Raw genomic sequence first — 27505 nt, 5'->3', positions numbered from 1 at the left:
AACCCACTCTATCTATTAACATACCTATCATACTTCTGCTTAAACATATTCACTGTTGGATGCTCACAACTACTTCTGGCAATCCATTCCACTCATTCACCACTCTCCAAGTAAAGCACCTTGTCTGCATACCCTCACTAACCACAGTCTTAGACAATTTCCAAGTGTGATCCTTCGTTTTCTCTCTATTCCCCATTTATTAAAAAATGTCTTTTGTGTCAATCAGATAGAATCCCTTTAGCAACTTATAAGTTTCTATCATATCCCCTTGCCTCTGCCTGTCAGCTAAACTGCACACACGCCCTCAATCTCTCCTCTCATGGTAATCCTGGTAAAATTATTATTACTGTTATTAACATCCGACCTCCATGGAGTTAGAGACTTATCGTGGGAGGTACACATTATTGCATATAATGCTCATTCAACCATGCCTTAAAATGATTCAATGTATCTACATTCACAACATGCTCAGGCAATGCATTCCACTCACCAGTCACTCTCCATGCAAAGAACCTTCTGCTCACGCCCTCTTTATACAGTTTCTAGCGATAGCCACCTGTTCTATGCCCTCTCTCATTTTATGAAAAATCTCTTCTATGCCAACCTGATAACTCCTGACTAGCTTATATGTCTCAATCATATCCCCCCCCCTCCTATTCATGAGGCTTTTGTAATTTACATTCTCTCAATCTGTCCTCACATTCCAGAGATCACTGACTACCTTTGTGAATCTTCTCTGGACCCTTTCCAATATATCATTGTCACCATGAAAACTTGGCGACCAGATCTGTGCACAGTAATCGTAGGGCCTGATCAAGGCCTTATACAGTGACATCATAATCTTTTCACTTCTGCATGTTAGGGTCCTCTGCATCATTGCCATTATTTGATGTGATGTCTGTGCAATGTAGCTGCTGAATTTACTTGAGAAATGGCTGAAAATGATTGTTCAACGAGCTTGGTGAAGAATAAGCTGGGATTCAGTCCATATAGAGGTTGTCAGGATCAGATTTTCACTTTAAGACAAATAGTTGAGAAATCTTTGGAATATAACAAGGATCTCTATTTAAGTTTTTTGAAGATCTGAAAAAGGCTTATGAGAAGGTGCCAAGAGGATATGATTGTTAACTATGAATTTGAGTTGTTGGTCAGCAGTTACAATTAAAGGAGGTATAGGAAGATGGTTTGATGTTAAATCAGGTTCAAGACAAGGATGTACATTATCTCCTATGTTATTCATCATCTATATGGATTGCATATGAAAAAAGGTGTTATTAAATCTGATGTCAAAATTAGAATTGTTAATCTCAACTCTTTATTTATGCAGATGATAAATAAAAACTTCTAAATAAATCCAGTACAAGGCTGCAAGATTCCTTGACTAAATTGAATAACTGTCGTGATAAATTTGGCAATCAGCAATAAAAATATAAAGACATTGAAAATAGGCAAAAAGATTAAATATATCAACTGTATCCTGCATGGAGAACCTGGATAAAACATTTCAGCTACTTAGGCACAATTTTTAGTGACGATGGCAAATTAAATATGGAAATAGGCAAACAGAATTAGCAAAGCTGGTATGTTAAAAAGTCAACTGAATAAATTTAAATGGAATAAGTGAGAAATTAATCAAAACACTATAGCTCTATACAAGATCATTTTCAAACCAATTTTAACTTATGGATCTGACAGCTGAGTTTGAAATAAAACACTTGACCAAAGACTGGAGACCACAAATATGAGAGTTCTGAGAAAGATTAAGGTAGTGAACAGATGGCATCAGTGGCAGTATCGCATTAAAAGTGAGGATATTAGTATTCAGAATTTGTTAGCAGAGCTAATCTCGGGTGGTATGGTCACTTAAACAGTGGGAAAGGGAAGATTAACAAAACAAATGTTCTTTGATAGGCTGGCATGAAAAAGACTCAGAGGAAGACCAAGATCTATGTTAATTGATATAAAGAGTGCCTTAGAAGACAGAAATATAGGATATGATAATATTTTTGAGTCCTGACAGATAACAGATTAATTTGGAGAAAAATTATTGATCAGAAGTTAGTATTGATGTATCTTTTCATGTAGTACTATCGTAATATCCTGTACACTACCCCTGAACATACATGTCAGGAATTTGATGACGACAATGATGATTATAATTAATAAAAAGGTTGGTAATTATGAAAAACTTAAGAGACATCTTGGATCTATCATGGAATGAGAAGTTGGATGGAAAGTTGGATTAATGCTGTTTGGGTACTACTCAAGAATTTTTTTATCTGTCTCCCATCCTTGAAAGGCAGTAAACCTATATTTCTTTTGTAGGTTTCATTTCATTAGTACAATGGGTGAGGATTTTTTTTTTCTATTTTAAGCAGTTTTCATAATTTTTTTAAAAATATTTTTTGTTTATTTTTTACATGTCTGAATATAGACCATGTTAAAAATAAATTTCATTGACTGATGAAATTTGTCTTACCACCTAAAGACAGTCATCGAAAATGCAGCCTGTTGGTTAGAGAGCAGATGTGCTACCTACTATGCCAACCAGACCAGCCTATTCAGCAAAAGCAATATTTGTATTCCAAGGGTCAGGTGGTTAAAGAAGATAGGCATGAAATGTGAAGAAGTGAAGTATGCTGTCTAGAAGAAGGCATTATGGAAGCAGTATAAGATGAATAGTAATAATCAGTTATGTGAGGAGTACAAAGAGCAGATCAGTAAGGCAACTTGAATGCAAAGGTGTCAAAAATGCAATATGAGTCACAGTTAGCTCATAATGAGGCTAAAAGAAATCCTAGAGAATTCTTTTGATGACCAGTAGAAGAAAGAATGATTATAGAAGGATGATACTGGTTGATGAAAATTATGGAATGATAACTTTCCTGGAAGACATACTATATTCAAGCTCTGCATGAGTGGCATCATGCAGAGCTTGAGTATAGCAGGAAGAAGTACTGATAGTGAGCAATTAGGTGGTAAAGGGGAAATTGAGTAAACGTGATGATATATCACTGTTTTGAGGGATTGTTAACTTGCTGGATTGTTTAATTATATGAGGCATATCAGGGCAGTTGTTGAGTCAATAGCAGCCCTGATGTGTTGTTTAAAATGAACGAGTCTTACAATGGGCCAAATTCCAAAGGAATGGAAAGAGAGCAAAATTATTTGCTTTCACAATATGTAGAATTTTATTCAAAAACTATGATATATTTCATCCCTGACATCATCAGGGAGACAGACTGTAACTACATCATGAAGCATGTGCCTTCTAGCTTGTGTCTCAGTCACAGCTGAGGACGATAGGATTACACTGTTAGAGTACAAAGGAACAATTGTAAAAGTTGCACAGATGAAACATAAAATACAGGAGTGTAAGTAGGGGAATGAGGAGTAGGTTTTCTGTGTGGAGAGTGGTGGATGATTATAGTGCATAATCTGAGAGTGATGAGTAAAGAGACATGGATTTAATGCATGATTTTGTTATTATTATTATTTGATACCTCCAGGGAGTCCAAGGACTCATCGAGGAAAGGCACCTGCCCTACAACTCTGTCTTTACTACTCAATCCACCAACTGACTGCAACTACATCAATGCCATCTACCGCCGACCACCACTAGTATTTTCATAGACACTCACGAACATCCATGCCCATGGCGGGATTCGAACCCACAGCCTTTGGCTGGAGAGCAGATACGCTAACCATTTGGCCAGCCAGGCCAGCAAAGTTTTTATCCGTTATGGTAGTCTCATGTTCTCTACTGGGAACCTGTGGTTGGGAGATAATCATAATTTTTGACTCCAGACACAGTCCAGTATTTTTTCAAAGCCATGCAAAATTAGTACAGAATACATCCAGTAGATTTTAGAACTTTTTTAATAAAATACAGTTGTGTTCAAAGAACAACATCTTGCAGTATTCACTTGTCATACTTTTTTGGGACAGTTCCTCTTCCTCTATACATTATGCAATTTGTTAATATCTATCAGTAATGCAGCATGCTATCCCACCTTCCATCTTTTATAAATTATCAAGTTTTATACTATGAACTTCCAAATGTATTTACATACAAAATCTAAAAATATCACTGTGTATATATGTGTGTGTGTGTAAAATATGCATCTTTCTTGGCAGCACATTTGTTATCCTATTCTGTAAAGTATAACAATTTGCTAAAACATGATTTATGTAGTTTACTTTTACTTAACAGTATGTCTTATATACATATATATTGTCTTTTACAGGTTTCTTTGGAATTCATAAAGCAGCATGGATCCTTGGCTACACTTTTGTGGAAGAACATTTTCTTTTAGGGATGGCTGGTACTTTGGAAAATGTTTCAGGAACCTTATTTCGGATCTAATGCATATTCTTTTAGCAGTTACATCTGCATTCTACATGGGCTACCAGCACAGAATTGTATGTAGAAAACGCTTTCATGTGTTTTTAATTTATACAAGAGGATTAGCAACATTTGTGCTTTTTCTGTGTCCATTGCTGTATTTTATCTTATGTAGGACTTCAAGTTATTTTCACCTTCATTTAACAGACTACTTACATGTAATTATTGTGTCTTTTTGCTGGATTGTACATATTGGCTATTTGGGTTTTCTTAAGGATGGCTTAACTTATCATGCACGAGGACCACCAATAATATTAGTTATTTGGTTACTAACATTTGGAATATCAGTTTTGGATTTTTGTGCGATTTTTTTTGAACCTGGTGGTATGGAAAATTTATTTCTGCAGCAGTATTTTTTGCCAGTTATAATGGGATTACATATATTATATTTTCTGACACTGTTGCCAAAAGGGATGTCTGATGAATTTCATTATGAAGAACTTTCTAGCATAAATATAGCATCTGGAGAAAGAGAATCTCTTCTTACAACTTCGGTGTCGAGGTATGGGGGATTTCATGAAGAAAGTGATCCTCATGCATTGGGAGTTGCAGAAGAAGACTCAAACTTTGTTTCAAAATTATTTTTTTGGTGGGTTAGAAAGTTAATGAAAAAAGGCTCTAAGCACCTCCTGCGAACTTGTGATGATCTACATGATTTACCTAATGCATTTTGCGCAACAACAATAGATGCCTGCTTTTCTTCTTGCATGCAGTCTGTCTCAATAGAAGATTCTTGGGAGTCTGAAAATGACAGTGATGTTGTTATAAGAAGACAGAGGCGTACAATTTTACAAGCTCTACACAAATGTTTTGGTTTTGAATATTATGCTATTGGTATATTGAAATTTTTATCAGATGTACTAAATTTTGCAGGACCAATCCTTTTAAATTTTTTAGTGTCATTTTTAGAAAACCATACAGAACCAATACAGAATGGTTGCTATTATGCACTGGGTCTTTTTCTAGTGACATTCCTAGGAGCTTTGTGTAGTACGCACTTTACATTTCTTGTAAACAGAGTGGGACTGAAGATACGGGCAGCTCTTATAACAACGGTATATCGAAAAACTCTAAATGTTAACAGTATCACTTTATCAGTTTACAGTGTGGGGGAAATAGTTAACTTCATGAGTACAGATACAGACAGAATTGTTAATTTTTGCCAGAGCTTCCACATGTTTTGGAGTTTGCCATTGCAAATTGCAGTTACTTTATATTTACTTTATCAACAGGTTAAATTAGCATTCATAGCTGGAGTCATATTTGCAGTTCTCTTGGTTCCTTTAAACCATTGGTTAGCAACAAAGATTGGAAAATTAAGTAAAGATATGATGTTGCAGAAAGATAAAAGGATTAAGGTAAGTTGGTTTAGCTAAAAATTAATGACTTTTAATAATTTGTTATGAAAAATAATTTCTTTCATCATTATTTATAAAATACAGTATGCAATATTTCACAGTTAACACTTGGCTTCAGTTCATTTAATATTACTATTATTACTATTATTACCGGCAACTCCAGGGAGTCATTAGACTCATCGAGGGAGGCCCCAAGTCATATTCATCACAACTATTCGACATTCATACAGTATCTATCATACCTCGCCTTAAACTCATTCACTGTCACAGCATCCACCACAGACTCAGGGAGCGCATTCCACTCATTCACTACTCTAAAAGTAAAGAACCCAGCTCTAACACCTTTACTAACCACACTTTTGCTCAGTTTCCATGGATGTCCCCTAGTCCTCCCACAACCAGCCCTGTTCTCAAAAATATCTTCTGAATTAATTTTATAGAAACCCTTCAGTAATTTGAATGTCTCAATCATATCTCCCCTCCTCCGCCTATCAACCAATTTTTGCAACCCACAAATCCTCAACCTGTTCTCATAAGGTTCATTCCACAGACCTGCTATCATCTTGGTCACTCGCCTCTGGATCCTCTCCACCTCCTCCCGATCAAGAAGAAACCTAGGTGACCAAATCTGAGCACAGTAGTCGAGATGGGGTCTTATCAAGGCTCAATACAGAGGAACAATAACCTGCTTGTCTCTGCTTGTCAACGTATTCTTCAGCAACCAAGTGATTTGATGAGCTGATTTGGCCACTTTTGCAATGTGTCCCCTAAATTTCAATTCCTTATCCACCAACACTCCTAAATCTCTTACCTCATCAATTTCCTGGAGCACGGTTCCACCAATGCAGTAAACTGCCACCAAACTTTTCACCCCAAAATGCATAACCTTACATTTTGCCACATTAAATTGACATCCATTCTCCTTAGCCCAGACCTCCAATCTATCCAAATCATCCTGCAAAATTTTGACGTCATCTGCATTCACTATTGCCCTACCCAACTTCGCATCATCCGCAAACAAATGAACTGTTCCTCTCAGATCCTTTCCTATATCATTTATGAACAAATTAAACAGCAGTGGTCCAAGAACAGATCCTTGTGGCACACCACTAGTCACAGGCCATCTTGTGGACTCTACTCCTGAGTAAACCACTCTCTGATATCTCTCCGTCAACCACCCTCCTATCCATCTCACCAACCCTATGTCCTTCCCCATATGCTGCAATTTACTGATTAGAATTCCATGTGGTATCCTGTCAAAGGCCTTAGCAAGGTCCAGTAGAATCAATGTAAACCCATTACCCTTATCCAGTTCAGTCGTCACAGTGTTATAATATGTGAGCAAGTTACTGAGGCATGACCTACCCTTCACAAAACCATGCTGTCCCCAATACAGTATCCCATTTTCTTCTATCCAATCTTGTATTTTCCTCTTGACTATTTTCTCTAAGACCTTGATAATGATTCCTGTTATGCTGATTGGCCGGTAATTTTCAACAGCAGCCTTGGAACTACCTTTGTGCAACGGAACTATTTTCCCCTCTTTCCACCCCCTTGGGACTGACCCAGTCCTGAGGCTCAAATTAAACAAAATGGTCAAGGGCACTGACAATTCTTTAGCCACTTCACATACGACACGAGCTGGTATACCATCCAATCCCACAGATGTATTGACATTGAGGTTCTGTAATAGACTAGTTACCTCTACTTCATTCATCACATTTCCAGTATAAGCTGTTGGTTCTTCCATTCCTGCAAAGTCACCACCTGGATGATATACTCTTGCAAAGTGCTCGCTCAGTAATTCCACAATATCGACTGATTCGGTTACCTCCCTACCCTCAGCATTTTTTAAGATCATTCTACCATGAGCATTTTTCCTTTTACTTGCAACATATTGAAAAAACTGTTTGGGATTCTCTTTAGCCTGCGTTGCCAATTTCCTTTCGTAATCTGCTTTTGCTTTTCTTACCACCCTTGTTACCATCCTGGCCTAAGCTTTATAATGTTCCTGCGCCTGATGGTCACCCTTCTCCTTAAATTCCCTCCACAATTGTTTCTTTTTTTGCAGATCAAGCTTAATAGTGTTATTCATCCATTTAACCCCTACTTGATTTATTATTCGGACTCTTGGTATGCAGTCAACCATTGCCTCCTGCAAACAGTTCTTAACCACCTCCCATGCACTATCAACATCCAGCCCTTGCAGTTTTACATGCCATGGCATTGAGCCAAGCACACACCTAAGCTTGTCATACTTACCAGCCCGGTAATTCCACATGTACCCGGTCTTAATTGTAAATTCCACTCCTTTAGCCACCTCCCAAGTCATGACCTTATGGTCACTCTCACCAATTGATAGCAACATGGTCATGTTCGTTACAGCTACATTCTCAGTTGCAATTACTAGGTCAAGCACTCTCTGCCCCCTGGTATTTTCCACTACATGTTGCCGTAGATAGTTGTCCCTTAATAACCGCATAAAATCCAATTCCTGTCTCCCATGTGCCATCTCCTCTTTCCAGTCAATATTACCATAATTGAAATCACCCATCATCATCATCATCAAATTCCTGCCATGTACCCTCAAGGGGTGTACAGGATATGACAGTACTACATGAAAAAATTACATCATTACTAACTTCCTATCTATAATTTTCCTCCAAATCAGTCTGTTACTTGTCAAGACTCCAACATTATCAGATCTTATATTTCTATCGTCTAAGGCACTTTGTACCATATCAATCCACCTATATCTTGGTCTTCCTCTGGGTCGTTTTCCTGCCAACCTGGCAGAGAACACTTGTTTTGCTAATCTTTCCTCGCCCATTCTGTTTAAGTGACCATACCACCTGAGATTAGCTCTGCTAACGCATTCCTGGATGCTGACAATGTCAAGTTCTTTCCTAATATCCTCATTTTTAATATGATATTGCCGTTGATGCCATCTGTTCACGCCTCTAATCTTTCTCAGGACTCTCATATCTGCGGTCTGTAGTCTTTGGTCAAGTGTTTTACTTCTGACCCAGCTCTCAGATCCATAAGTTAAAACTTGTTTGAACACTGTCTTGTATACAGCTAATTTAGTGTTCCGACTAATTTCTCTCTTATTCCATATGAATTTATTCAATTGACTTCCAACCATACTAGCTTTGCTGATTCTGTTGTCTATTTCTATATTTAATTTACCATCTTCAGTAAAAATCGTGCCTAAGTAGCTGAAATGTTTTACTTGTTGCACAGGTTCTCCATTCACAACACAGTTGACATTTTCAATGATTCTGCCTATTTTCATTGTTTTTGTCTTTTTATTGCTGACCTTCATACCATATCTATTACAACAGCAATTGAATTTAGTCAGAGAATCTTGCAGACTTGTAGCGGATTTATTTAGAAGTATAACATCATCCGCATAAAGCAAAGAGCTGACATTAACATCTCCAATTTTGATATCAGATTTAATACCACTTTCCTTCATAATGTGATCCATATAGATAATGAATAACAGAGGGATAATGTACATCCTTGTCTCACACCAGATTTAACATTAAACCATCTTCCTGTACTTCCTTCAATTCTAACTGCTGACTTATAATTCAAATAAAGACTAAGTATTGCTTGATATAATGCCCCATTGACACCATATAACTGCAGCGTATTGAATAGCTTCTCTCTTGGCACCTTGTCATATGCCTTTTCCAAATCGACAAAACTTAAATACAGATCTTTGTTATATTCCCATGCTTTCTCGACTATTTGTCGTAAACTGAAGATCTGATCCTGACAGCCTCTATTTGGCCTGAATCCAGCGTGTTCTTCACCAAGCTTTTCTTCCACAATTCTTCTCAACCGTTTCTCATGTATACTTGCATAGATCTTGCCAGGAACACTCAGTAGGGAAATACCTCTGTAATTCTCACATTCAGTTTTTCCTTTTTATATATGGGTACTATGAGAGCTCTACTCCAATCATCGGGAATTCGTCCCTCTGTCCAGGCTTTCTGAACTATGCAGTGCAGCCACTGTAAGACTTTTATACGACCATACTTCAGCATTTCTGGTCGAATATCATCTACTCCTGCTGCCTTTCCACATTTCAAGCCTTTGATGGCTTTTTCTACTTCAAGTATGGATATGTATTCCTGACTGCATGCCTGGTCAGTGTTTTTTATCGCTGTGCTGTCATCACTGCTTGTTTCATTTAGCAGTTTTTCAAAGTAATTACTCCATACTTCAAGGATATCTTTTTCTCCCGTTTTCATGTCACCTTTATCATCTCTAACTCCTTTTACAGCACTCTTTCCTCCATTCCTAAGCTTCTTCAACAACCTCCAGAATATTTTGCCACCTTCTTGATATTTATTTTCTATATTCTTGCCAAAGTCCTCCCATGACTTTTGTTTAGCTAGTTTTACACACAGTTTAGCTTTCTTACATTTTTCTCTGTATTCTGTAAGAGTAAAAGTTGACTTATTTGCCAGGAACTTTTGATATGCTTTCTTCTTTTCCTTCACTGCCTCTTTAACTTCCTGTGTCCACCAGGGAGTTCTGATTTTTTTATCCTTGCAGACAACCTCACCACATGCCTCTCTGGCAGAATCAATCAATGTTTTCTTCAGAGTTTGCCACTGAATCTCCAAGGTTTGATTCCTGTTCTCAAACTCTTTCATTTTTTCTTCAATAATCTTTGTGTATTTTAGTCTACAGTCCACATCTGAGAGCTGCTCAACTTTTATTCGCTTTAAAATTTTCTTACATGTTATTCTTTTCAATATGAAATTCAATTTTATCCTGCTCAATACTAAATAGTGATCACTTCCAATTTCGAATCCTCTGTACACTCTCGTGTCCTGTACCAGGGAGAAAACATCACTATCAACAATAACATAGTCAATGAGACTTTTCTTATTCCTAGTCTTTTCTCCATGTGAATTTGTGCACATTTTTATGTTGGAACATGGTGTTAGTAATAACCAGTCCTTGTCCTGAGCAGAAATCCAACAGATATTTGCCATTATTATTAGCTTTGCTCTTTTCTCCAAATTTTCCCAAAATATTTTTGTATGTCTGACAATCATTTCCTACTCTGCTATTTAGATCCCCAACAAGGACCAACTTTTCCTTTTTCATTGTGTCAGTTGCTTTTTCTAAAGCCTCAAAAAATTCCTCCACTTCAACCTTAGTAGAACCTTCTGTGGGACCATAGGCACAAATAAGTCTCATTGTCCAGTTCCCCATTCTCATATTTGCCCACATTACTCTACTTGAGACTGACTGCCATTCAAGAAGATTAGCCTCGTATTTTGTGTTGAATACTATGGCTACTCCTTCTTTTCCTTGATTGTCATTTCCTGAATATAACATTTTGTATTTATTGCTCAGAAAGATCTCACCAGTTTTGGTCTTTTTTGTTTCAGTCACCCCTATTATGTCGATCTGGTACTTATCTAATCCCTCAGCTAGCTCCATTTCTTTGCCATTCAGGCTTCTTACGTTGATAGTACTGATCTTTAACTCTGGTGATGTTGAGTTGGGGTTTGTTTTCAGATTTCACCCATATATCAAATATGGGTGAAATTTGAAATCACCCATATATCAAAATGTTTGGCTACAACTCCAGATCCCGAGATCCAGCTCCTTTCATATATCAAAATCCTACTTTAGTTTTGAACTGTTGGAGTGAGCAGCAATCATATCCAATTGACAAATGAAAACATTGTTGTTGAAAGTTTATTTTTCACTTGATTAGACTATAATAAATTTAGTTCAATCCTTTATCCAAGTGTGAGCAAACAAAGTTTGCGCCTGAAAGTATCTTCAGGACTAGGGTAAGGTGGTACAACACCGGGAAACTCGTTGCAAAGGTGGAGCAAGCTAACATCACTCCTATTTCAGTATCTCCCATAATGCACTTGAATAAAGGATTCAACTAAATTTATTATAGTCTAACCAAGTGAAAAATAAACTTTCAACATCTTTCTCTAAATCCAGAGTAATTTAATAAAAAGGTAGCACACCATTTGGCAACTCCTATAGGTAGAGATTACCTTACTAATGCTTCTGCCTGGTATCTCCACTGAAGAGACCTCAATAAAGGTCGAAACTAGTCTGGGTATTGGCCCTTCCCTTAATGCATAACATTATACATATCTGCAAGGAGATGTGTTTTGCATTATGGGAGATACTGAGATAGGAGTGATGTTAGCTTGCTCCACCTTTGCAACGAGTTGCCTGGTGTTGTACCGCCTTGTCCCAGTCCTGAAGATACTTTCAGTGCAAACTTTGTTTGCTCACACTTGGATAAAGGATTAAACTAAATTTATTATTGAAAACATTATTGGAATGATGCTTACATTATAGGCTAAAAATACAAAGTTAATTTGATCTTTAGGTTAATGGAAAAAAAGCAACAAAATTAGTAAGTTATGAGTTGAAAACAACTTATTACATTATAGAAAAAACAGTGACATATTTGCCATAATAAAACATGCAAATTAACTTTAATTGTATTTTAAAAAATTGAATTTTTAAGTTTTTAGTTATGCATAGCAGTTGTTCTTAAGAATGAGATTGCCTCAAGCATGTTCCCTATCACTGATTCTCTCAATTCTGATTTAATGATTTTTAGAACTGAAAATGAACACTCTACACTTGCTTGAGTGGGGGAAAATGCAACTCCCAGACATTTCTGAAAAAGTAAAATGGGAAATTTAAAGGCTCAGTATGATGATCTAAGTGGAGGACTTCCTGTGATGAGTCTTTGGACTCCGTAGAGGCCTGATGATGATAATAATGATAATGTTGCCCCTTGAAAGAAAGATCGAATTCTGCTAATGGTAAGTTGGAGTTTGTTCCAGTAGTATCTTCACCTTTGCCCTGGATCCTTGATGAAGATAGCAGTGGCCTTGTTTAACTGGGTGATGCTTCATCTGGCATGACATTACATATTGTGGTTCTGATGTGATCTTTTGGTTTCTTGCAATATAGAATACAATTTGGTCAGCTAAATCTCTAATTGGTAGCTCATCCTTGTTATTCATTATCCTGGCATATACCTGCTAATGGAGTGCAACATGAGAGGATTAGGATTGGACATTTAAGGCAGAAGCTGCAGTTGGTTCACTGCATTTCAAAAAAAAATTGTGGGGGGGTCTCCTTCTAGTTAGCTAGATCTGACTGTGAAATGACACCATTATCAAAATTATTGGCATGATTAAGAATATTTTTAAGCTAAATTTAATACAGAGAAATAAAGATTAAAAGATTAAAACAGAGAAATTACTGCACTCCTTGGAGATATCACATAATAATATGTGATATTATTATTATTATCACATATTATTATCACATATTAATACAGAGAAATAAAGATTAAAATGATCATGATGAGCCCTGCACTCCTTGGAGATATCACATAATAATATGTGATATTATTATTATTATTATCACATATTATTATCACATATATTATTATCACATATTAATACAGAGAAATAAAGATTAAAACTATTCAACATTTTGGCTAAACCTGTTATATGGAAGTGAAATGTGGACAACGAACAAAATAGTCTAGCAAATCAACATAATGCCATGTTGTGAATGGTAGATCATGTAGTGTGTTGTGGATGGTAGATCAGGTGGTGCAGAGTGTTGCACTCTCATGATGAGCCCTGCACTCCTTGGAGATATCACATAATAATAATGCACACATACATACCTTTATCGGAATCTTTTCAGTGCAGAATACTTAACTCTCCATGCAAAGAAACCATGCCTCATCCTCTTGCTCACAGCTTCCTTTCATAACTTCCAGGATAGCTCCTTGTCCTCGCTCCCCCCCCCCTCGATCCACCAAATGATAGAACTCCCCAGAACAACCCTGTAACTACCTCTCAACAGTTTAAAAGTCTCAGTCATATCACCTCTCCCTCTTCTATTCACCGAACTCTGCAGTCTCCACCTTCCCTCAACCTATCTTCATAACTAACATTGTGCAGATGTCCTGATACCATCTTTGTTATCTGCCTCAGCACTTTTTCCACAGTTAGTTTATCCCCTTCAAATCCTGAGGATCCAATTTGATCACAAGAGTCTAGGTGTGATCTGATCAGAGCTTTATACAATGGAATAACTCTTTTATCTGTGCTAGTTAGCATCCTTCTCAGTATTGCAGCAGTCCTCTAGGTTGCCTTCACCACCTTTGCAATAGGTTCTATCAATTTCAGATTTCTATCAATCATCATCCCAAGATCCGTTGCCCCCCCCCCATTTCCTCCAACAGAGTATGCATTCTCCAATCGATGTATCCTGAACTTCAAGACTTTAATTTATCTGAATTAAACTGATAATCCCCATTCATTTGCTCATCTGTCCAGTTTATTCAATTCCTCTTGAAGAACTACCACATCTGTACTATTACTAAATAACCCTTCCCAGCTTCACATCATCTGCAAACAACCGAATATCCCCCTGCAATCCATTGACAATGTCGATATAAAGATTAAACAATGCAGGTCTCAGTATTGAGCCCTGTGGGACCCCACATGTAACCTTCTGCTTCCTTGATACCACATCCTCATACACAACTCTCTGATACCTATCAGACAGACAATCCCCATTCCAGTTCACTAACCTGAAATCTAAACCCATGTGCTGTAACTAATATATCAGCTTATAATGTGATACCCTGTCACATGCCTTTTGTAAAATCCAAAAAATGGCAGATATACTTTCCCTCATCAACCAAGCTTTTGTCATTTTATTATAATGATATATATGTTTCTTTTCCTTATTATAACATATTAAGACTTTTACTTTTAACTCTTCTTTTTATTTTCTAACTTCTTGGATTAGATCTGTGTTTTCCTTCAAAGTTTTAACTTAAAATATTTTAAATGTACCAGTAGATCATACGGGAATTGTGGTGAATGAAGTGGAGGTGAGTAGTCTATTGCATAACCTCAATGTCAATACATCTGTGGGATTGGATGGTATACCAGCTCGTGTTGTACGAGAAGCAGCTAAAGAATTGTCAGTACCCTTGACCATTTTGTTTAATTTGAGTCTCGGGTCTGGGTTAGTCCCGAGCGGATGGAAAGAGGGGAAAATAGTTCCACTGCATAAAGGTGGTTCCAAGACTGCTGTTGTAAATTACCGACCGATTAGCATATCAGGAATCATTGTCAAGGTCTTAGAGAAAATAGTCAAGAGGAAAATACAAGATTGGATAGAAGAAAATAGGATACTGTATCGGGGACAGCATGGTTTTGTGAAGGGTAGGTCATGCCTCAGTAACTTGCTCACGTATTATAACACAGTGACGGCTGAACTGGATAAGGGTAATGGGTTTACGGTGATTCTACTGGACCTTGCCAAGGCCTTTGACAGGATTCCACATGGAATTCTAATCAGTAAATTGCAGCATATGGGAATGGACATAGGGTTGGTGAGATGGATAGCAGGGTGGTTGACGGAGAGATACCAGAAGGTGGTTTATTCAGGAGTGGAGTCTAAAAGACAGCTTGTGACTAGTGGAGTGCCACAGGGCTCTGTTCTTGGACCACTGCTTTTCAATTTGTTCATCAATGATATAGGAAAGGATTTGAGAGGAAGTGTTCACTTGTTTGCTGATGATGCAAAGTTGGGTAGAGCAATTATGAGTGCACAGGATGTCAAAATTTTACAGGATGATTTGGATAGTTTGGAGGACTGGGCTAGGAAAAATGGATGTCAATTTAATGTGCCAAAGTGTAAGGTTATGCACTTTGGGGTGAAAAGAATAGCAGCAGTATATCGCATTTGTGGAACTGTACTCCAGGAGATTGATGAGGCCAGGGATTTGGGAGTGTTGGTGGATAGGGAATTGAAGTTTAGGGGGAACATTGCAAAAGTGACTAAAACAGCTCACCAAATCACTTGGCTTCTGAAAAATACTTTAACATGCAGAGACAAACAAGTTGTTGTTCCTCTGTATCGAGCCTTGATAAGATCCCATCTGGTCTACTGTGCCCAGTTATGGGCACCAGGGTTTCTTCGTGATGGGGAGGAAGTGGAGAGGATCCAGAGACGAGTGACCAAGATGATAGCAGGTCTGTGGAATGAACCTTATGAGAATAGGTTGAAGATTTGTGGGTTGCAGAAATTGGTCGATAGGCAAAGGAGGGGTGATATGATTGAGACATTCAAATTACTGAAGGGTTTCTATAAGATTGATCCAGAAGATATTTTTGAAAATATGACTGGTGGTGGGAGGACTAGGGGCCATGAATGGAAGCTGGGCAAGAGTGTGGTTGACAAGGGTGTTAGAGCTAGGTTTTTTACTTGGAGAGTAGTGAATCAGTGGAATAAGCTTCCAGAGTCTGTTGTGGGTGCTACGACCGTGAATGAGTTCAAGGCAAGGTATGATAGATACTGTGTGAATGTCGAATAGTTGTTCTTGACATGATGTTAGGGCCTCCCTTGATGAGTCTGTCGACTCCTTGAAGTTGCCCGGAACAATAATAATAAAAATTCTTCAATTCTGTTAATATATAATGACATCATGATTCTCTTTTTTAACATCATGTTTTTGCCATGAGCTATGTATATATGTATTATAAAAGGCAATCAGATTGCTAAAACAAGAGCACCTATTAACAAATCCATGCTGACTCTCACAGATAACGTTATTCCCATCTACTCAATGCTGTAAATTATCCCTCACGAATTTCTCTAAAATCTTAACTAATACAAACTGGTGTATAGTTTGACGCTTCCATTCTACCACCACCCTTATGCAATGGCACTATCTTACCCTCCTTCCACTCCTTGGGCACTTTTCCCATGACCACACGCTCATTGAAAAGCCATATCATTGGAGCCAGCAGTTCTTTAGCGCATTCTCTCAAAACCCATGGCAAAATTCCATCCAGTCTCATTACTTTACTGACATCTAGAGTACTCAATATTTGAAACATTCTCTTCTTGCACTTCTAAACCTAGAACCTTCCCCATCCCTCTGATATTAAAACCTACTTCTCCAGGATGAAGTACCCTGAATAAAGTGTTCATTGAACAACTCCACTATATTGTTGCATCAGTCACTCTATTTCCATTTTTTATCCAACAGTGTCATTCCTCCACGATCATTTCTCCTACTGGCCACATAACAAAAGAATTTCTTAGGATTTTATTTGGATCTCAGGGCCAGTCTCTTCTAATATTCCACTTTTGCCTTCCTTACCATAGTAGTCACTCTCCTAACCTGACTCTTATATTTTTCATGCATCTGCTCTCCATCTCTCTGCTTATATCTCTTCCATATCTCTTTATCATCCATAGTTCCCATTTGATATTGTTTGTCATCCACTTTACACCAAATTGTGTTCTCGTTTTCACCTGCAGTATACAACTTACTATTGCTGCTAATAAGTATTTCTTCACTAGTTCCCAAGCACTGATATATCTTGCCTTTCCAATTCCTCCATCCATGGAACTGCTCCAAGTTGATTCCATCTGCCTTATAATTTCCAATACATTCCTTTTTCTTTGATATTCTTGCATGTCTAGAAATTGTTGGCGTGGTTAGCCAAGTAGTTAGCATACCTGCTTTCCAACCAACAGGTCATGGGTTCAAAATCCCACCATGGGCATAAATGTTTGTGATCGTCTTTAGGTGGGAGATGAATTTCATCACTTAGTGTGACACCGCCATGCTTATTGAAGGTCTGAAAAAGTTCCATGTTTGGTCTCTAGAGCAGGATTTCCAGACTATGTAAAATAACTTTTTAAAAAATTACAAATATATATATATATATATATATAATTGACAAAAATCAAAAATGGGAGGAATCCTTAGCCCATTCACAGGATGTGGGTGGGAACCACATAAAAAAAGTCTATTTATCTTCCATGTTAAAACCACATAGTCTCTCTCCAACTGGGAGTAAAGATGCCATCTTAGTTACAATCAGATTTTCTGATGCTATGACCAAATCCAAAACTCTTGAACTTCATGTTACTTCTCCTACATGTTGCCTAAGACATTTGTCCCTTCAAGAAATTTCATTTCCTTGCTACTACATGCAGTTTCCTCTTCCCAATTTATGCTGCTTTAGTTAAATTCTCCCATAACAATCATTCTTTTTGCACTTACCAAGCTCAGCTGCTTAAACATCTCTTGCTCTTCAACTTCTATGTTTCATATCTTATAACACCACTCCACTAAATATTCTGTCCTCTACATGTATGCTTTCAAAGCCACTGGTGCCACTGCTCTCAAATTCTCCATTCTGAGAAGACACAACTCATCACTTATCATACGCAGTACTCCACCACTGTGTTTACCCTTCCTATCCTTTCATAAAATGATATATTCTCTTTTTCTATTCCTGTCAGTATATCATCTGGCAGCCATGTCTTACTGATCCAATAATCTCTGAATAGGCTGAGGCTATCAGCACCACCATTTCATCTCCTTTATTCCAAATACTCCTGGCATTAGTATAAAAAAATCATCAATGTACTATCACTGTTTCTATACCTATTATTATTTTCTCCAGACTCCACTGAATTCAGCATTATGTAGTGTATTCCCCATTCTCCCAACCAACTATTCCCACAAGAGGTCACACCTGCTACCATCAACCCTGATAATTTTAGATTCCCAGCATCGACACACTGACTTGTTTGCAGAACAACATTCTCTCCAGATGCCTACATCCTTCCTCATTCAAATGCAAGCTGTCTCTCACATACAGTTACTGTCCTCAAATTCCCTTCATGCACCACATAATTCAGGCCTCTCTGTCAACACATTGTGGCTCTCATCTATTCATTATTGATGCTTTCACCTCAGCTCTACACGATCATACCTGAGCAACACACTCGCTATCTTCCCTATCTCACTCTTCTTCTGCACAACCTCAAGCAAGAACCTCAGATGTCACCTGATTCACACTGCCTCAAGTCATTTGTGTCTGCTATGTCAATCATCTCATCTACTCTTTCATCTTGCTTTATTGCTATAGTTACACTGTCTGTTGTTCCTTCAGGCAAACACTCTTCTGGCATTCTATCTTTCACACCACAAATTACTGAATCGCCTTCAATCACACCTCTTACCATTCTGGTCCTTCCTTGCTCACCTACATCTCGTACTCTCTTTGCTGATACTTTCTCTCCCTGTTCTCTCATTACTCTGTCATCTCTTCATCACTGGTTCCTGCACTATCTTGCCTTCCTCTCATTCTTTCCCTTCCACTAGTTCTCCTATTCTCTCTCCCCTTCTATCATTCTAATAACAGTCTCTCTCTCTTTCACTGATACTCTGATTCACTTCACATTCATTGTTTCCAGTCTTCTAATCTCTTTTATGGTTCTTATTTAATTCCTCATAAGTCCCACTTCTTTCAATTCATCTTTCTCTCTCTCTCTACAAGCTACCTACTCTCGCTCAACATTCGTCCTCCCAGTTAACACTGTCATCCAAAACCACACCATCACTGAATGAGAATATAAATTTTTATTCTCATTCACATGCTGTTCATTTTCCTCTGCCTTCGATCATGTTACTTATGTCTTTTTGTTGGTATTTACCTGTTTCTGATGTAGCGCTGCCAAAGTAGTTTCTAAATCATGATTTTCCCATTTTCTACATTTTATATAGACATGCACTCCCTGGGCTCTCACCTGTTGCAATTTCTAACTGCCAGGATGTACATCCCATAAGCACTGCATTCCACAAAATTCAGTAGTATGCTGGGTAAAATGTAATCCCTTAAATGGCAGAGGATTCAATGTTGAATCATTGGCAAACTGAATTGCAGCTGCCACCATTATTCGAACACTGCACAAAGAATACTAAAATATTATTCTATTATAATTTTAATTTTAGTATATTATAAAAATATACTAAAATTTACTATAGACTATACATTCTATCTAGCTTATATCCCCCATAAAGTAAAACTCGAATAAATTATAACAAAAATTTATCTTTTTGCTGTGCCTTGTAATATGTCTAGCTATAACTTTGCCCTCTGGTGTATTCCCTTTTTTAAAAGATATTTTTGGGACCTATCTCATAAACTTGGCAGTAATATTTCATTGCTGGATTGATCTGTGACTTGCAGTGAGTAGCTAATTGCTCATGTTAGCGATATCATCTGAATTGGAAGAGGCAGCCAAGCTTTATTGTTGTTGAAAGAAGAGGAGGGGGGGGGGAGGGGATCTCTTCTTGAGTGAGAACCAGGCAATATGACAGAATTAAGTGAGGAGGGCTTATTTTTGTGTAAAATTGACAGGATTGAGTTTTAGAAGATTGAAGTTGGGTTATCTTTCCTCTATTGGAGTATGGTATAAAGGCATTTAAGGAGTTTACTGTACGTTCTCTTTTTGATCTTATTGACTTATACATTGCAAATAAATTAGTAAGAACAAAAGAAATGGTTAAAAACAGATTGTTACTTGTTGCATTAGTAGAAAAATTTGAAAATACCCCCCCCTTTTTTTTTTCTTTTTTCTAAAAAAATAAAAAATCAGCACACTGGAAATTCAGTTACAAAATGCACAAGGAAAGTTATAGGATTGGAGTCTGTTTGCTTAGGAGATTTTTGTGCCAGATTTAATGAATTGGCTTCTTTCCATATCACTCATTCTGGACTGGAGAGGACGAACCAAAATATTTCCTCTGCAAAATTTGCTGGTTATTTGGTCTCCTGACTTCCAAGGGATAAAGCTATGGAAAGGCTGCAAACAAGAGTTATAAAGATAATATCAGGATTATGGAATGTAGATTATATGGATAGATTTCAGAGTATGCAGACTGCAGACATTGGTAGACAGAAGAAAGAGAGGTGATATGATACAGGTATATAAACTTTTAAGAGGGCATTGTGGATATCAGTTGATAAAATTTTTCATTATATGGAAGGTGGGGGGACATCCTTGTGTGCTATTAAGAAAGAGGGAAGAGCTAAGTTTTTCTGTCATAGAGCTGTGAGTGAGAACAATTTGCCTGTTGAAGCAGTAAGTGCATCTAGTGTGAATGAATTTAAGAAAAGGTATGACAGCTGGTGTTGGTGATGTATGGCCTTATTTGATGAGTCCTTGACTTCCTGGAGTTTCAATAATAATATCATGAATTAGCAGAATGCACTCCTGACATTGGATGTGGTCAAGTAGCTGGACAGTCTCCACAAGAGTTGGTGATGTCATATTCTTTTTAAAGTTTAACCAGATGACTATTTATAAACAAGATTAAAATAGAAGGCAACCTGTATAGAAATGCAAAAATAATTATATTGAACTATCACTATAGAAAGCACTGTTAACTCACTTACTCACCGTAAATATGCTATAGCATATTTTCTGTTAGAGCACAACTTGCACATAACATGGTCTCTGTCAGTTCACCAGAGTAAGATGTTCAAGAGGATACAAAGACAATGTAACAAAAATGATATTGGAACCATGGAGTATTGGTGAAGATAGATTAAGGGTATGTCAGCCAAAGAATTTGGCAGATATAAGATGGAACAATGATATTATTGAGACATATAAGCTGCCAAGAGGTATTTATCAGATGGATAAAACTGGGGATTTTTTCAGAAGGTAGAATGAGGGGAGGGGGCAGGATAAGGAGGCAACGTTTGGAAGTTCAAGTGAGTGGAGAGTGAGAGAGAGAGGCGCATGAAGTGCATCGGCTGAGAGGGTGGTAAGAATGCATACATTTGATGAAGTTAAGGAGTGATGTTATAGACTTTCTGTTATGAGTCCTTTTAGCATATACTGCAGTTAACAGGAACAATGTAGATAAGACATCACAGGAAGTCTTATGACTCCATTTATTAAACATTGTTATTAAACATGTAATTCTGTACATGCATGCCATGTTTAATAAAGCTTTGGGTAGAAAGGTGCAAAGGCGTTTCATAGATTACCGCATGATAAATTGATAGTCAAACTAGAGCAGATGGGGTTGGATATTAGATTAGTACAGTGGGTCAGAGACCGGCTATCTGATAGGTATCAGCAAGTTGTGTATGGAGGAGCAATATCCCAGAAGAGGAAAAGTCACTCGTGGTGTACCTCAGGGGTCTGTTTTAGGGCCATTACTGTTTAACTTATATGTTAATGATATTGGCAAAGATTTGGATGGAGATATTCAGTTTTTGCAGATGATGCAAAGTTGGGATGAACTATGATGAGTAGAGAAGATCTTGTGGCCTTATAAGAAGACTTGAATAAATTGAGTGAATGGGGACAAGAGTTCAATGTTGCAAAATGTAAGGTTTTAAAATGTGGGAAACAAAGATGGGATGTAGAATTTATGCTTGGGTGGTGATATATTGTTGGAGATGGAGGAAATAAGAGGTCTTGGGATGATGATATATAAGGATCTGAAATTTAGGGTATGCATTGCCAAAATTGTTAAGATAACACAAAGAATTCTGGGAATGATGTGGAGGACACTGACTTGTAGAAGTAAAAAACTAAACACCTACAAGTTAGTAAGGGGTATAGGATCAATGTTGGAGATATTCTACAGAAAACAGTGGGAAAAAATCAGGGGAGAACCAGAGGCCATCCCTGGAAACTGTATAAGGAGGGTGTGAGCAGGGGAGTGAGAAGCAGGTTTTTGCATGCAGAGTTGTGAATGATCGGAGTGCCTTGCCTGAGAGTGTGGTATCTGCAGAGAATTTGAGTGTGTTTAAGGCACGGTATGATGAGCTAAGTGTATGTTAAAAGGGCTTCCTAGATGAGTCTTTGACTCGGTGGATCTGGGGTAATAATAATAATATTACTCATCCATGTCCTACCTGATTAACCATCCTTACCTTAGGTATATAATTTAATATTGCTTCCTCTAGATGCCCTTCAACTATCTCTCATGCATTACTAATATCCTTCCCTTTCTGTGTTTTATGCCATGGTACAGATTCATGCTTCCTCCTAAGGTTGTCATAATCACCTGCCTAGTAGTTCCATATATACCCCTTCTTGACAGAATACTCCTCATGTTTTTTACTATCTCCCAAATCAAAACTGTATCACTTTTGTCGATCAGAGGCAATGTGGCCACCTTTGGATTAATTAATTCCTCATACATCCACTTATGGATTGCTCTTCTGATCCTATGACCAGGTCCAATACTCTCATCCTAGTCCCCCTCCATCACATGCTGCCTCAAGTATTTATCTCTCGGTAGGTGTATAAATTCTATTTCCTTACTGCCATGTGATCTTTCATCCTTCCAGTCTATATTTCCATAGTTGAAGTTCCCCCATAATTATCACTCAACTGTACTCACTCTACTAATTTGGTGATGCATGTCTTGCAGATCATCTGTGGAATTCCTGGCCTATAGCAACAACCAACTGTATATTTTGTCTTACTGGCCTTAATCTCAAACCAGACTGCCTCAAATGATTTGCCTCCATAGCTCAATTGGAAGAACGACGGTGCATTGCGCCCTTCGATTGGAATAGGCCTAAGTTCGATGCTCATCGTGACAGGAGGAATCTTTATGTGGACTTTTTCAATTGAAGGTGAGTTAGCCAATCTCATATGGAGGTAGCAGGGTTTTTTCTCCCGGAAACTCTGGTTTTTTCATCTTGCATACAGACAAATCGGCCCTTCAGAACACATGCAATTTACAGACAAAAAATACTAGTTGTGGTAGTGGTGGGCAGTGGATGGCATTGATGGAAGGTTCGGTGTAGTGGTGGAAACAGTTGTTTAGTGCAGTGCTTCTCAAACTTCTAGATGTCAGGGCCCCCTTTGGAAAAATTAAAATATTTCACTGCCCCCCCTCGAAAAAAAATCGTAATATAGACATATTATTATAATATTTATTGTATTTATATTCAGTACAAAACATACACAGCGAATATTGCAAAAATCAAATGCAAATATTACATTTTTAGCATCTTACATACACATTTGACATGCCACATTATCTCATATTTTTATATAGACAGATATATTGTTATTGTACATTTGCAGTACAAGCACATGAAACGTAAAACGATTAGTAATAAAGAAAGAATTAAAAACATAAAAGAAGTTTAATAATTTAATGTGATGGATGTGTTTCAATACTGCTGCACAAAAAGTCAATATCTGGTGAAATATTTGAAACTGTAATTCTTAGATATCGGTTTTTAAATGAAACATATGAATAAGCATATATTTACTAATATTCATTAAGCACTGAAATACGCAGGAAGCAAAATTTGTGAACCCGCACCAATGTATGATTTTTTTCCATTAAATATAAAAAATAACAAAAAAGAAATAATAAAAATTAAATACGTTTCTTTTAAGATAAAAAAAAACTCTACTTAGTCTAAAGCATTTTAAATTTGTTTTCATTATTTCACTGCCCCCCTCAACAAAACCTACAGCCCCCAAGAGGGCCGCGGCCCAGAGTTTGGGAAGCGCTGGTTTAGTGGGTGTCCTCCCACGGTGTCTTCGGACTCCTTGGAGGTGTCACGAATAATAATAATAATAAAATGAGCAGCCACCTTCCCACATATCTCCTATTCTTTTCAGCTGCAATTCATCTGCTATCATCAGCAGTAGCCCCCCCCCCCTGATCCTATCCTCTCTATCTTCCTTGAAAATACTAAACCATTCACATTCTATTCCTGTAACTACATCATCTGCTGTTAGCCAAATCTCATTAATGACTATAACTTTTATCAAGGTTGCACTAACCAATGCTAAAAACTCTTTCTTCTTGTTCTTGATACCTGAATTGACTTCTTTACTTCCTGAGTTGACTACCCTATTCAATATTTTTGCTTGAGAAAATAGATTCTGCACTTGGTCATTCTCAACACTCACTGGCTTCATGGATACCTTAACACTGACTCACTTGCTTCCATCTTAATTGCTTAAGTTTTCCCTGAATTTGTGTTTCAGCATGCTTGGTGAACAAAGCTCTCTCTCTCTACACACCTAACACCAAAACCATTTAGATGCAGTACATCAGCTTTGTACAAATCCTTCTTTCTACCGAATATAGACCACAGATCCACAAATCCTACATCATTTTTTCTACACAACTTACGTATAGACTCATTAACTAGCAACACCCTCCTTCTCAGTTTGCTTCTATCATAGCATGGTAGGAGACTTAGAGTCTTCACCTTCTTGCTCTTCGGTTTTGCCTCTTCTGACAACTCCTTTATAATCCTCCTTTGTAGAATACTTCTTGCCTCTCAAATCATTTGTGCCGAACAAGACATCATATGCAATTCTTTGCCGATAATGTGAAGATATGCATGGCACTCAGGGATGCTACTAATATCCAGCACTTACAAATTAATTTCAATAGGCTGGAAATTTGGGCAAACGAAAATTGCTATCAGTTTAATGTTAGCAAGCGTAAATTTATGCACTTTGGCATGATGATATTTCCAGCAGCATATTATATTGGCAGAATTATGTTACAAGAAACTGATTAGGCTAGGGATTTTGGTGTAATGGTGGATAGGAATTTGAAGTTCAAAGGTCACATAGCAAAAGTTGCAAGTAAAACTCAGAGGGTAATTGCAATTTTGAAGCGAACCTTGACATGTAAGTATAAGGAAGTCATTTTGCCTCTTTATAAGGCTTTGATAAGACCACACCTAGATTATTGTACAGATTTTTTTTTTTGGGTTCCAAGGTGGGGGGGGGGGGATAAAGAAGTTGTGGAATGGTAGCAAAGAAGAGTTACAAAGATTATATCTGGATTGGAGAGCCTGTGTAGCTCAGTGGATGTGGCGTTTCCACACCACGGCGCTTGGCCGCACGAAAGAAGACTTGGTTTCGAGTCTAGTCAGCGACTAGAGGAAATTTTTCTAATCCTTTTTTCACCAGTTCCCGAGTTAGTCGATCTCTGGCACAGGCAAGCGGGTTTTTCCTCCTGGAAACTCAGGTTTTTTGTCCCGTAAACTCAAGAAAATCGACAGTAGAACCCACATTATTTCGGACATTAAATATATTGTGTTAGGGTTAGGGACCACGAGATGGCGGCACATTTGAGCCATCTCTCTTCACTGTGTACCGCTTAATTGGTGATAGCCTTGGGCCATCTATCTCTGATTGGTACCAGTGGAGATTGAACTGCCCACTCAGTCTCCAAAAAAAGTTAGATAGGGCTAAATGGCCTCGCCTACTCCCCATATACAGGAATAAAAAGGCGTTAGCTGATTTTTTTTTTTTAGCTGATATCTGGATTGTGGGATTTAGATTATGAGGACAGATTGTGAATATATGGATTACAGACTCTGGTTAACAGGAGAAAGAGGGGTGATACGATAGAGGTGTTCTGAATTTGTGTTATAGGATATTGTCTGATGAAATTTTTTTTTGTTTTATGGAAGGTGAGGAGAGAACATGGGGGAATCCATGGAAGTTAAGTTTGTTTGCTGTCAAGAAATGGTTAAGAACTAGATTTTTCTCTCACACAGTAGTGAGTGAGTCTAATAGTTTGCTTTTAGGGATAGTGAGTGCATCTAGTGTGAATGAATTTAAGGGAAGGTATGACAGCTGGTTTGGGTGATATATAGCCTCCCTCAATGAGTCCTTGATTACCTGGAGATCTCAGATAATAATAATAATAATAATAATAAGCTGTATCATTGCATCACATAACTTTTTATTTCCTAAAGTTTAACTTATATTTGTATATTTAACAGTTACAATTTTTTTTTTCCTTCTTTATTTTAGATAATGAATGAAATACTAACTGGAATCAAAGTAATCAAAATGCATTTTTGGGAAGATACTTTTTCATCAAAAGTAAATGCAATCAGGGAGAAGGAATTAAAATTGCTGAAAGGAAGGAAATATCTAGATGCCTTTTGTGTATATTTTTGGGGCACTACACCTGTTATTATTTCAGTTCTTACTTTTACCACATTTTCACTGATGGGAAACCAGTTAACTGCCACAAAGGTAAGATGATCTTGTAATGAATTTTTTTTAATGTTAAAAAGTTATGTCAAGATATTTATAATTTGTTTTTTTAATATGGAAAATCTTACATTGAGAAAATAGTCAACAGTACTAAAAGCTATTCTTATATATTCTTTATATAAATTACTTCATCACTATTAAATATAACACCACAAGAACAAAGGAAATAAGGTATTTATTAAGCTGCTGATCTTTCACAGGATTACAAACTGAAGATGGATGATTGTTAGTATCTGTGTACCATGACAAATTGAGGAGTATACATAGTAAAGCATTTATGGAGACAAAAACACACATCAAAAGAAAGATTCCGGTATTACAACCACATGTTTATTAAGATAAATAAAAATAAACAAACCCGACAAGTTTCGTATGTCGTTTGACTTGCATCTTCAGGGGTTAAAGGTAACTAACGGTTTAAACACAAGAAATGAGAAATTACTCAAAATAGTCCATTCTATGATGTTATGGCCATCTAACTGTTCATTAAATTAAAAAAAAATAAGAGAACCCTAGCCTGACCTCTGGTGAAAATAAAATAATAATAAATAAAAAATATACAAAAATATCAATTAATTAACAAAATAAATGTTTATACATATCAATGTAATAACATACAGACGATAGAAAAAAAAAATCTCTAAATAAATAAAAATAAAGTTTTATAGCAAACTACATTAAACACATCTCTACAATCATCTTATATGTAAAAATAGTCATAATTTATAATCATAAATCTTTTTACAATTGTTCCTCTATTATGTATATCATTAGTTTTGATTTCATAACACGT

At 37.2% G+C, this 27505-nt stretch overlaps 1 protein-coding gene across 1 annotated transcript in view; it reads left to right on the top strand.

The window, feature by feature from the left end:
• The first annotated feature begins 4272 nt into the window (after positions 1-4272).
• Positions 4273-27505, top strand: part of LOC150093085 (ATP-binding cassette sub-family C member 10) — a 231437-nt gene continuing 208204 nt past the window's right edge. Inside the window, exons 1-2 of the mRNA XM_090414153.1 lie at positions 4273-5763; positions 26464-26691. Coding sequence (XP_090270279.1) covers positions 4273-5763; positions 26464-26691 — 1719 coding nt within the window. The remainder of the gene's footprint in view (positions 5764-26463; positions 26692-27505) is intronic.

The sequence above is a fragment of the Typopeltis vanoorti genome, chromosome 24 (genome assembly GCF_054136105.1).
Source record: "Typopeltis vanoorti isolate ZY-2024b chromosome 24, IOZ_Tvanoo_1.0, whole genome shotgun sequence".
Classification (NCBI taxonomy): Eukaryota; Metazoa; Arthropoda; class Arachnida; order Uropygi; family Thelyphonidae; genus Typopeltis; species Typopeltis vanoorti.
The sequence above is the reverse complement of the archived record's forward strand: the minus strand, read 5'-3'. Positions and strand labels throughout refer to the sequence as shown.